Here is a 13,599-nt window from a genome sequence, read left to right as displayed (position 1 = left end):
TCACCCAGGCTGGAGTGCAATGGCACGATCTCGGCTCACTGCAAGCTCCACCTCCCAGGTTCAAGCGACTCTCCTGCCTCAGCTTCCTGAATAGCTAGGACTACAGGTGCACAGGTGCGCGCCACCATGCCCGACTAATTTTTGGATTTTTAACAGAGATGGGATTTCACCATATTGGTCAGACTGGTATTGAACTCCTGACCTCGTGATCCGCCTGCCTGGGCCTCCCAAAGTGCTGGGATTACAGGCATGAGCCACCGCGCCTGGCCTCAATTTCTTCTTTTTTAAAAACAGTTTTTAAAGATATCATTTACATTTCACATAGTTCATCCATTTAAAGTATGCAGTTCCTTGGTTTTAATAATTTATAGAATTATGCAACCTTCACCATAAGCTAGTTTTAGACAATTTTCATCATCCCGTGAAAACCTTGACTTATTGGCAGTCGTTCCCATTACCCACCACCCAGCTTTCTCCCACCAGCCCCAGACAACCACAAATCTGTTTCATATCTACAGGTTTGCTGATTCTGAAAATTTCATGTAAATGAGATAATACAACATACGATCTTAAGTAACTGTCTTTTTTCACTTCGCATATGAATGAATGTTTTCGAGTTTCATCTATGTCGTAGAATATATCAGCACTTCATTCTTTTTTATTGCTGAATAATATTTTATTGTTTTTGAACATACCACATTTTATTTATTCATTCATTAGTTGACGAATGTGTGGGTTGTTTTCACTTTTTGGCTATCATGAATCACACTGCTATGAACATTTATGTGCAAGTTTTTGTGTCAGTATGTGATTTCATTTTCCTTGGGTAGGTAACTAGGAGTGGAAACACTGTCATATGTTAACTACCAAACTGTTTTCCATAGTGGCTGCACCATTATATTCCCTCTAGCAATCTATGAGGGTTCCGGTTTCTTGATATCCTAACCAACAATGGTTATTGTCTTTTTGTTCACAGCTGTTCTAGTTAGTATGAAGTAGTATCTCATTAAGGTTTGGACTTGCATTTTTCTAGTAATTGATGAGGTTGAGCATCTTTTCATGTGCTTTGTATATCTTCATTGAAGAAATGTCTGCTTAGTACTTTACCCATTTTTATGTAGGTTATCTGTATTTTTATAATTGATAACCTAATTAAAAGGTTTGTTTCTTGATTCTCAATTCTATTCCATCAGTCTAAATGTCTCTCTTCATACCATACCAAACCTTCATACCAAACCTTCATACCAAACCTTCATCCATAAGGTTTGGATGTTTGTGTCCTCTCTAAAATTTCTGTTGAAACTTTATTCCCAGTGCAACAGTAGTAAGAGGTGGTGCCTGTAGGAGATGATTCATACCAGTACTATGCTGCCTTGATTACTATAGTTTAGTAGTAAATTTTGAAACTGAAAAGGCTGAACCCACTAACTTTGTTCTTTTTTACAAGGTTGGGTATTTCAGGTCTCTCATAGTTCCATATGAGTTTTAGAATCAGCCTGTCAATTTCTGCAAAAACAAAGCAGCACAGGCATGGCACAATGGCATTCGTGCCCACCAGCCTCTTCAGCCTTGCTCTGGCTGGGGCAGACTGGGTCTCCAGACACCTACTGAAGGGGACAGAAAAACAAAACAAAACAAAAGCCAGCTGGGATTTTCATAGGGATTTGTCCAGTCTGTACATCAGTTTGGGGGGGAGTATCTTGTATCCTATAACCCTGTTGAACCTGTCTGTTAGTGTTAATGGTTTTTCACTGAATTCCTTGAGATTTTCTGTATACAAGATCATGTCATCTGTCACTAGAGATAATTTTGCTTCTTTCTTTCTAATCTGGATGCCTTCATTTCTTTTTCTTGCCTAATTTTCTTGACTAGAACCTCCAGTTCAATGCTGAACAGAGTGACAAGCGTGGAAATCCTGGTCTTCTTCTCAGTTTTAAGGAGGAAGCACTCAGTCTTTCACCACTTCATATAAACATTAGCTAGGGGCCTTTCATAGACAACCGTTATCAGGTTGAGGATGTTCTCTTCTATTCCTAGTTTGTTGTGTGTGTATTTCATTATAAAAAAGTATTGGATTTTGTTAAATGCTTTTCCTAGGTCTATGAAGACGATTATATGTTTTTTGTCCCTTAGTCTGTTAATTTGTTAAGGTTTGGATGTTTGTGTCCTCTCTAAAATTTCTGTTGAAACTTTATTCCCAATGCAACAGTAGTAAGAGGTGGTGCCTGTAGGAGATGATTAGGCCATAAGGGTTCTGCTCTCGTAAATGAAATTAGTCATCTTATAAAATGATTGGAGGGAACTAGCTAGACCCCCTTTTGTTCTGTCCCTTCTGTCATGTGAGGTCACAGCCTTCTTCCCCTCTGGAGGAGGTGGCAACAGGTGCCACCTTGGAAGCAGACAGCAGCCTCACCAGACACTGAACCTACTGGTGTCTTGATCTCAGACTTCCCAGATTCCAAAACTGTGAAAATAAATTTCTGTTCTTTATACATTACCCAGTCTCAGGTATATTATTATAATAGCACAAACAAACTAAGACACAAGTTATATAAAATTGATTGATTTTCAGATGTTGAATCACTCTTACAGTCTGGGAACAAATTCCATTTGGTCATGATGTATACATCTTTTTCTGCATGCTAGGTTTGATTTCTAGTACTTTACTGAGAATTTTGTCTATGTTCGTAAGAGGTATTGGCCTGTAGTTTTCTTTCTTTTCCTGTGTTGTCTTTGTCTGGTTTTGGTATCAAAATAATACTGGCCCCAATCAGTTTGGAAGTATTCCTTTTTTTTTTTTTTTCTTTTTTTTGAGACAAGATCTCCATCTGTTGTCTAGGTTGGAGTACAGTGGCACAATCATGGCTTACTGCGGCCTTGACCTCCTAGGCTCAAGCCATCCTTCCACCTCAGCCTCCCAAGTAGCTGGGATGATAGGCACATGCCACCATGCCCAGCTAATTTCATCATGTTGCCAAGGCTGGTCTCGAACTCCTGGGCTCAAGCAATTCTCCCACCTTGACCTCCCAAAGTGCTGGGATAATAAGTGTGTGCCACCACACCTAGCTTCCTTTGCATTCAAATATTTGGAAGATTTTGTGAAGGACAGGTAATGATGCTTCTATAAACATTTACCAGCAAAGTTATTTGGACCTGGCATTTTCTTTGTGGAAATTCTGAAATGACTAGCTTAGTATCTTAACTATTCAGATTTCTGTTTCTTCTTGAGTCAGTTTCAGTAGTTTGTTTCTTTCTAGGAATTTTCCATTTCATCTACATTCTCTAATTTTTTTGCCATACAGTTTTGTATGGTGTTCTCTTATAATCCTTTTTATTTCTATATGGTCAGTAGAGATCAATTTTATTCCTGATTTTAGTAATTTAAGTTTTCTCTTTTTCCCTCTCTTATTTTTTGTCTGTCAGTCTAGCTAAAAATTTATCATTTTGTTGATGTTTTCAAAAAACCAGCTTTTGGCTTCATTGATTTTTTTTGTTGTTGTTGTTTTTCTATTCTCTATTTCATTCATTCCTACACTAATTTTTATTCTTTTTTTTTTTCCCTTGTGCTTGCTCTGGTTTACTTTGATCTTTTTTTTTTTTTATTTTGTTTCTTAAGGTGAAAAATTAGATTATCAATTTGGCATCTTCTTTATAGCCATTTATATCTTTAAATTCCCTTCAAGCACTGATTTAGCTGCACCCAATGTGTTTTAGAATGTTGGTATTTTCATTTATTAATCTCAAAGCATTTTGTAATTCTTGTTGCAATTTCTTCTTTGAACCATTGATTATAATATTTAGGAGAATGTTTTTTACTTTTTCACATATTTGTAATTTTCCAAATTTCTTTTGTCATTGATTTCTAATTATTTAATTCCATCATGGTCAGAGGATATACTCTGTATAATAGCAGTAGTTTAAAATTTATTAAGTTTTGTTTGTGGCCTACTATATGGTGTATTCTAGAAAATGTCCCATATGCACTTGAAAAGAATATGTATCTGATTTTGTTGGCTAAAATGTTCAATGGTTGTCTGTTAGGTCTAATTGATTTATATTATTGTTTGAGTCTTATGTATCCTTGTTGATTTTCTGCCTAATGGTTCTATCCATTATTAACAGTATTATTGTTTTGAGTTTTCTGTCTGTCCCTTCAGTTCTGTCCATTATTGCTCATGTATATGGAACCTGTTGTTAGGTCCCTATATGTTTATAATTTTTTAATCTTCCTGATGAATTTACCTGTATTGTCATTAGAAAATGTCCCTCTTTATTGTTACTATCTGTTTTTGTCTAATTTCTTTTTTGTCTGGTATAGATATAACCTCTCTACATGCTTTGCTGTTACTGTTTGCATGTCTCTTTCCATCCTTTTACTTACAACCTAATTTTATCCTTGAACCTAAGCTAGACTCCAGTAGACAGCATATAGTTGAATCTTGGTTTTGTATATAGTCTTACAATCTCTGCCTTTTGATTGGATCATGTAATCTATTCACATTTAATATTATTATTGATGTGGTTGGATGGATTTATGTATGCCGTTTTGCTTATTTTTTACATGTCTCATTATTGCTTTGTTCCTCTGTTTCTTTACTGCCTCCTTTTATGTTAAGTATTTTCTAGTATATCATTTTCACTCCTTTAATGATTATTAAATTTTAGATATTTTCTTAGTTGTTGCACTCAGGCTTACAATATACACTTTAACTTACTAGAAACGACTTCAAATTTATATTAATTTCAGCAAGATGTAGAAAATTTACTCCTCTATAGATTGATTTCCTCTTCCCTTTTTGTGTTATGATTATTATGTATGTTACATCTATCAGTGTTACAAACCCAACAGTCCAATATTATAATTATGGTTTTATAAAATGTTCTGTCTTTTTATTTTTTCCTGAGACAGAGTCTCGCTCTGTCGCCCAGGCTGGAGTGCAGTGCCACGATCTTGGCTCGCTGCAACCTCCGCCTCCTGGGTTCAAGTGATTCTACTGCCTCAGCCTCTGAAGTAGCTGGTATTACAGGCATGCGCCACTATGCCTGGCTAATTTTGTATTTTTAGTAGAGATGGGATTTCTCCATGTTGGTCAGACTTGTCTCGAACTCCTGACCTCAGGTGATCTGCCCACTCCGGCCTCCCAAAGTGCTGGGATTACAGGTGTGAGCCACCGCACCTGGCCAGTTTTCTGTCTTTTAAATAAAGTGGAGAAGAGAGCACAGATATGTTTTTAGAAATTGCTTTTAATGTATATTAATCTTATTTAGTATTTTTGTTTGTCTTCATGTCTTCCTGTGGCTTTAAGTTACCATCTAGTGTCATTTCTTTATTCTTATATATAATAAAATATATAGTTTTATTCCCACTTCTCTTATTTGTGTTTTTGTTGTTGTTTTTTGTTTTGTTTTGTTTTATTTCATTTCGTTTTGTTTTGTCTTGAGATAAGGTCTCGCCCTGTCACCCAGGCTGGAGTGCAATGGCATGATCTCGGCTCACTGCAACCTCTGCCTCCCGGATTCAAGCGATTCTCCTCCCTCAGCCTCCCAAGTAGCTGGGATTACAGGTGCACACCACCACACCCAGCTAATTTTTTGTATTTTTAGTAGAGATGGGGTTTCACCATGTTGGCCAGGCTGGTCTTGAATTCTTGACCTCAGGTGATCCACCTACCTCAGCCTCCCAAAGTGCTGGGATTACAGGCATGAGCCACCATGCCTGACCTTTGTGTTCTTGTTATATTACATTTCTGTGTGTTATGGGCCTGACAGTACAGCTCTATAGAAATGTCTTTATGGAATGGCTTTTTAAATAAGAAGAGAGAGAAAAGGGTAATTCATGAACTTAATTGTTTAGCATTTCTCTGAGTTGCTATTCATTTTCTTCCTACTTTTTCTTCCTGTTATTTATAATTTCTTGCTCTGTCTTCAAGTTTCTAGATTCTTTCTTTTCTCAAATTTACTTTTGAACATGTCTTTTGTTATAATTATTATATATGTAACTTCAGAATTTCCATTTGGTTCTCTCTATAACTTATAAATTTATAGTTTCTGTCTCTTTATTGATAGTCTGTATTTGACTAATCATTGTTCTAACTTCCTTTGATTTTTAAAACTATGGTTTCCTTTCATTCTTTGAATCATGTTTATAATAGCTGTTTCAAAGTCCTTGCTAAATCCAACATTTGAGTCTCCTCATAGGCAGTTTCTATTGCCTGCTTATTTTTCTCATGTTTGGGTCACACTTAATGTTTTTTTGGATGTCTCATAATTTTTCATTGATAACTGGACATTTTAGATAATATATTGCAGCCACTCTGGGGATTGGCCCACCTCCTTTTCCTGGGCTTGTGGTCATTGTTTTTGCTTGTTTGGTCATTGGTTTATATGTTTATTAGTTTGACAAGATGAATTCTGTAAAGTATACTTTCCCTCGTTGTGCAGCCGGTGATGTTTCTGCTCAGATTTATTTGTTCTTTTTATCTTTAGCTTGGGTTCCTAGGGTTTTAGTCTCCACGAATCACTTAGTGGTCAAGGGTGAACTTAAGCATATGTGTATAGAGACCATGATGCATTTTCTAATCAATTAGAACATGATTTCTCATTAATTTACTTCTTGCAATGACCCACTGCGATGTATCCAGATGAAAATTTCTATTTTATACATTTGGAAACTGAGGCTCATTTATTCTCTTAAACAATACTCTTGAGCTCATACAGCAAATAAATTGCAGAGCAAGGGCTGGAACTGGCCTTTGACCACATGCATAGGCCTCTTTTCACAATATTGTGTTATCTTCTCCAGTGCAAGTAAGTATGCTGTTTGTAAATAAGTAAATAAATACCCAATTATTGAAACCCGGAGTCATAAACTCCGGCCAGCTGTAGCGCGGTGGTATCTCTGTCTGGCTCTGGAATACATTCTTTCACTTGCCATGATGCTTCTATATTAGTAGCTGATTTCTTGTGCCTTTTTTACTTCTGATAAAAGGAGTTTTTGTAAAATTTTATATTATGGCTTACTGCGTCTTTTTAGAGTTTCCGTTGCACAGACCAATTCTCCTTTGCATCATTCTCTTTCTACCCTGACCTGTCCAAGAGGTATTTTTACAACAAATCCCATCCCACTCTGGGTAGGCAGTGTGAAAAGTTTTGCCACATGTTGGAACAGTAATGATAACTCTTGTGTTTCCTTCAGATATAATTCCAGCCTGAAAAACCTGTCTACCCTCCAGCTGATGGGGAGTTACACAGAAATCAGGAACTACATCACTGTGATCACCAGAATCCTGAGTCGTTTGTCTAAGGAGGACAAAACTGCCTCCTGCAACCAATGGTCACGAATACAGGATGCATTAATTTCTTCAGTATGCAAATTAGCTTTTGTGGATCAGGTATGGCCCGGAGGAGGGTGAGTTTGTGTCTGTAAACCTTTATCAAGTGGCAGGGCTCATGATTGGCTGGCTCACTAGCAAGTTGTCATGCTTTTGAAACACAGGCAAGAAATGAGACCAAGAGGGCCAGCCAGCTCAGTTCACATACATGGCTGTGGTCTCTCTAGTCAGCTGATATATATCACAAATGAATGCTGCTAGTTTATAAAAGAGAGAATGATCAAGTCAATCACTGTTACAGAGAATTCTGCTAAAGTTTATTTAAGTACAACTTATGTAAAACAGTCTGATTTTATCTTGGAGAGTTAAGCTCACGATTGTGTGCAACTTCTGAAGAAATCACCATGTATGCAAATGTGACTGTCCTTGCTCACAGAATTTCTGCAACTGCTGTCTTAGAATTGTCAGTAGAGAATATTCACATCTACAAATAATACATCTTATTTCATTACATTTACAATTACTTCACTTGATGTAATTTTTTTCTCATTCTTCCTGACCCTTTTTAAAAATGTTGCTTAGCTCTGGCTGGGTGTGGTTGCTCACGCCTATAATCCCAGCACTTTGGGAGACTGAGGCAGGCGGATCACAAAGTCAAGAGATGGAGACCATCCTGGCTAACACAGTGAAACCCCGTCTCCACTAAAAATACACACAAAAAATTTAGCCGGGAGTAGTGGCAGGCGCCTGTAGTCCCAGCTACCCGGGAGGCTGAGGGAGGAGAATGGTGTGAACCCAGGAGGCAGAGCCTGCAGTGAGCTGAGATCACGCCACTGCACTCCAGCCTGCGCGACAGAGCGGGACTCCATCTGAAAGAAAGAAAGAAATGTTGCTTAGCTCTGTTCCCTTATTTCATCAGCCCTCATGTCAGTTCCCTGGTGGGGTGTGCTGAGGATGTCCGGGGGCACATTGAGGAGAGATGTTGGATTTCCAGGAAAACTGGACACCACAGTAATGGTCTCTCTACAGAAGGTCTGGCTTCCAATTGGTCTCTTGGCCAAAAAGCAGGGAATCTGTGCTATTTCTACATAGGCAAAATGTAACTTTAACCCAAACAAGCTAATTTTCCTCTCCCTGCATTTTCTTTTTGTTTTGTTGTTGTTTCTCCCGGCCAGGAAGAAATGATTGGTTCTGTTCTTATGTTGAGGGACCTCGTGAGCTTCTCTAATAAGGTAAGTGCAATTTTTTCCCAAGAATATTTTCCTGCTATTTTATATAGTTTTGAGGGACATGATCAGTTCTTGAAAAATACACTGTCCAGAATCATATTTTGACACTTAGATTAGAAATGTTAGAAATGTGATTTTCCCTTAAGAATTCATCTGAATAGCAAAGCCCATCTCAGATATTTTGAATATAGAAATTTGGAATCCAGTCCAGGAGTGGTGGCTCACACCTGTAATCCCAGCACTTTGGGAGGCCAAGGCAGGCAGATCACGAAGTCAGGAGTTCAAGACCAGCCTGACCAACATGGTGAAACCCTGTTTCTACTAAAAATATAAAAATTAGCCAGGAGTGGTGGTGTGCATCTGTAGTCTCAGCTACTCGGGAGAAATACTCTACTGAGACAGTAGAATCGCTTGAACCCAGGAGGTGGAGGTTGCAGTGAGCCGAGGTCGTGCCACTGCACTACAGCCTGGTTGACACAGCGAGACTCTGTCAAAAAAAGAAAGGAAAGGAAAGGAAGGGGTGGGGAGGGGAGGGGAAGGGAAGGGAGAAAAGGAAAGAGAGAAAGAAAAGAAAGAAAGAAGGAAAGAAAGAGAGAAAGAGAGAAAGAAAGAAAGAAAGAAAGAAAGAAAGAAAGAAAGAAAGAAAGAAAGAAGCAAGGAAGGAAGGAAGGAAAGGGAAGGGAATGAGGGAGGGAGGGAAGAAGGAAGGAAGGAAAGAAGGAAGGAAGGAAGGAAGGAAGGAAGGAAGGAAGGAAGGAAAAGAAAGAAAGAAATTTGGAATCCCAAAGTAGAAATGGATGAGAACACATTCTGTTCATGCTATGAATACTTTTGGCGAGGGGCTTGTTCTTTATTGGTAACACATGGCATTGGGTTTTCCCTTCGTCACATCTTCTTTTCTTCTTGAGTTTCTGGCACACTTTCCTCCCCGTCGGCTGATGCCTTCATTGCTGTTTGAGAGATGAGAAGAACACGCATCATTCTCTCATCTACTTCCAGTCTGTGAATCTAACTGTGGCCATGCTCTGTCACCACAGAAGGAATCTCCAGTCCCTGCACGGGCTTCTCCCTTTATTTGTGTGGAGCTCTCCTCCAGGCTCCCCTCATTGTCCCTCATCTCAGTCTGAATGAAGGGTGCCCCAGCGTTAGACAATGTCCAACCTGCGTGGCTGCAGGTGGCACAGTCCTTCTCCTGCCCACCTTGCCTTCTCCGGAGCTCATCTCATTTCATTTTCCACTCTTTGCTGCTGCTTCCACTTCTCTCTGCTGAATGGTCCTGCACATGCTTAGAATCTCATTTATTTTTTTTAAAAAAAATCCCTCCAGTGAAATCAAACCTGCTTCCAGCTTCCACCTAACTTTCATATTCCTCTTCACAGCAGAGCATTTAAAAAGTGAGTTCTGAGCCTGCTCTGGGCTATACTTGTTGCCTCTTATGTGTGTGTCTTTTTAAGAGATGAGGTCTCACTGGGTTGCTCAGGCTGCCTCAAACTCCTGGACTCAAGCCATCCTCCTGCCTTGGCCTTCCAAGGACCTGGGACCACAGGTGCGCAACACCACACATGGCTTCTCATACATTTTAGATCATCGAACTCTGCCTTCCATCTCCATCTCCACACTGCCACTGCTCCTGCCAAAGTCACAGCAGATCTCCATCTGGTCAAATCCACTGGATACCCTCTGCTCCCCATTCTCTCCCTCCCAGGGACTTTCTGTGGGCTCACCCTGCTTTGGAGGACACACTCTTCTCTTGGCTTCATGACATGGTTTCTTGGTTGGCCTTCTTGGCTGACTCCTGTTGGCTCCTCCCATCTACAGTTACGTGGTCAGTGCCTCAGGGCTCTGTCTTGGGCCACCTAGATTCTCTGTCCACACCTCCTCCCTATGTGATCTCATCCACTCCTTCCACTTTATATCCATCTGATAGGAACTCCACATCCTACACCTCCAACCCAAACCTAACTCAAGCACCCCAGACACACACGTGTAACTATACACTCTCATTTCCACATGGGCCGAAACTGCACAGACCCAGCATGGCAGAGTGGGCTCCTCCCCCGACCCCTTCCAACCCCGTGTTCCTCCTACTTTCCTCAGCCCAGGACAGGGCAGCGCCGTCCATGCAGAATCACATGTTAAAGCCCAGGGGTCACCAGAGTCTTTCTTCCCCTCTCCATTCACTTATAATGAAGTCTTGTCTGTTCTTCATCAAACACATAGCTAGAATCTTTCTATCTCTCCTGCCTCTACTGCCCCCCACCTGAATCCAAGCATATGTCATTTCTCATCCAGGCTGGCACGTTCTCTCACTGTCCTGTCCTCCCTGCCTCCTCTCAGGTCACCTTAGAATACATGCTACACACAGCAGTCAAGTCATTGTAAAAGCCTGAGTCAGTGAGTGTCATTCTCCCGCTCAGCGCTCCCCATGGCTACTCGTTGTGTGCGGAATAGAAACCAAACATCCTATGCACCTGCAGTGTCTAGCTCCTTCTTGCCTTCTGTCCTCCTCTCCTGGCTTTTCTCCCCCTTTCTAGCCGTCCTCCAGGAGTACTGCCTTGATCCTTCTCCTGCAGTGCCCTCCCCTTGGCTTCTCAAAGAGCTGACCTTTCGTTGACTCTCAACACAAATGCTACTTTCTTAGAGACGTTGTCCTAGACCCACCATCTGAAGTCATCCTTCCTGTTACAGGCTGTCTCCTTCAATATTTTCACAACAGCAACTATCTCATTTATTTATTTATTGCTGCTCTTCCCCTACTGGAATGTCAACTCCCTGATACGAGGGACCTTCCTCTTTAGCGCAGAAATACCATATACATGACACATGGCAGAAGATCAGGAGAGATGGGGAATGGATACAGGAAAGGTGGCAGGATGGCCCTGTCCTCCTTCCATCCCTCCTCCCTCCTCACTGAGGGCCGCTTAACTCCAGTAATCTCCAGTCTAGGTGGGACAGCATCATCATTCTTCTCTGTTCTGATTAGCTGTCTTCATAAACAACACACTGGGTCATGTCATCTGTTTGTTCAGAATACTACTTTCTCGTAGTTTGAGGACAAAATCCAATTGTTCTTCTTCTTTTTTTATTTTTCAGACAGAGTCTTGCTCTGTCACCCAGGCTGGAGCGCAGTGGTGCAATCTTGGCTCACTGCAACCTCCGCCTCCCAGGTTCAAGCGATTCTCCTGTCTCAGCCTCCCAAGTAGCTGGGATTACAGGTGCAAGCCACCATACCTGGCCAATTTTTGTAGAGACAGTGTTTCACATTGTTGGTCAGGCTGGTCTCGAACTCCTGACCTCAGGTGATCCACCCAACTTGGCCTCCCAAAGTGCTGGGATTACAGGCGTGAGCCACCACACCCGGCCTGATTGTGCTTTGTATCATACGAAGACTTCATCCATTTTTACCTGACTCTCTGCACTTCATTGTGCACGCAACCCAACATAGGCAGCATTTAGGATGCCCCTTATGTCCTTGAAATGGTATGTTTTCCCGTAACTGGAGCAGGTTACTTCTTCCCCTGGAAAAAATACTGCTTTCTCTTCAAGGGAGATTCAAATGCCACTTTCTCCATGAAATCTTCACAAAGATCTGAAGGCAGAGTTCATTTTGTTTGAGACAAATTTGTACGTGACTTTGTTTTAGCACTTCAACACCTTTGATTTATAATTTCTTTATGTACATCTGTCTTCCAACTTTAGACTACTTAGCCTCTTACGACGCAAACTTAATACAGTTAAGATTTTAGTTGAAATAACGTTAGCTGCTATAACAGATAACCCTGAAATCCCAGAAGCTGAATACAACCGATGTTTTTTCTTCATTTGCACACATTCCATAGCAGGTGTTCAGTGGGTGGTCTCCCTCGTGGTGACTCAGGGACTCTGGCCCCGTCCATCTTGTGCCCCCAACACCTCCACTCTGTGGTTTCCTAAGTCAGGGGAATGGCGCATGGAGAAGGTATGCTGCCTGTCAGCCATGTGGCCCTGCAGGTGCACACCTCGCTGCATTCACCTTCCCCTGGTGAGCACACATGGCCTCACCTGGACTCGAGGGACCTGGAAAATGGAATTACTTCCCAGCGATGACCCTACATGAGGCTCCAGAGCACAAATCTTGTAGCTATCAAATCATTCCCACCACTGTCCCTCTCTCGTGCATCTCTGAACCCCAGGGTCTGCCACAGTTCTTAGTTCAGAGTGGGAAATAAAACCGAACATGATTGTCCTCTTAAAGTGACCATTTCTGATATTTTTGGTCAAAAAAGTGGGCATTGTGAACGTGGGTATAATATATTCTTTAAAGCATTTGTTTAATTTAAAAACTATTCTTTCATTTTAAGTCCTAATATCCGTGGTAACTACCTCATGTAAAGGGCCTTTAATAGTGGTTTAAATGCATTTCCAAACTAGTGTAACCTTATTGTTGGCGAAAGAACTAGATTTTAAAACGTATATCTAAGCCATTAGATATCATTGTGGTTAAATAAGCATGGCCAGTAGAAAACAGAATCTCAATTTCATTTCATGGACACACATTATCTAGCAATTGCTAGGAGCTTCTAGGGTACAAAGAAGAAAAAGATTAGTCTGTGTCTTTTAAGCATCAATGAATGAAGTTGCAAACAGATATACTTCAATAAATATGCTTAGTCCTGTGATTAGGAGAATGACAAAATTCTGCACAAACACAAGCAGTGGTGCAGCTGACTTTGTCTCGTGGACGTTTGAGGTTGGTTTTAAAAGATATGTAGTAGGGCCTGCTGCAGTGGCTCGCGTCTGTAATCCCAGCACTTTGGGAGGCTGAGCCAGGCAGATCACAAGGTCAGGAGTTCCAGACTAGCCTAGCCAGCATGGTGAAACCCCGTGTCTACTAAAAATATGAAAATTAGCTGGGAATGGTGGCGCATGCCTGTAATCCTAGCTACTCAGGAGGTTGAGGCAGGAGAATCGCTTGAACCTTGGAGGCAGAGGTTGTAGTGAGCGGAGATCGCACCATTGCACTCAAGCCTGGGTGACAGAGAGAGACTCTGTATCAGATT

The 13,599-nt window shown here is 40.9% G+C and overlaps 1 protein-coding gene across 1 annotated transcript in view; it reads left to right on the top strand.

Moving 5' to 3' along the window:
• The window catches only part of PKD1L1 (polycystic kidney disease 1 like 1), a 182,873-nt gene that overhangs the window by 83,890 nt on the left and 85,384 nt on the right, over nt 1-13,599 (top strand). The window contains 2 exon segments of the mRNA XM_011946807.1: nt 7,196-7,391; nt 8,507-8,563. Of these exon segments, the coding sequence (XP_011802197.1) occupies nt 7,196-7,391; nt 8,507-8,563 (253 nt within the window).

Source organism: Colobus angolensis, unplaced genomic scaffold (assembly GCF_000951035.1).
Source record: "Colobus angolensis palliatus isolate OR3802 unplaced genomic scaffold, Cang.pa_1.0 Scaffold253, whole genome shotgun sequence".
NCBI classification, from domain to species: domain Eukaryota; kingdom Metazoa; phylum Chordata; class Mammalia; order Primates; family Cercopithecidae; genus Colobus; species Colobus angolensis.
Note: the sequence above shows the minus strand (reverse complement) of the source record. Positions and strands in the feature narration are given on the sequence as shown.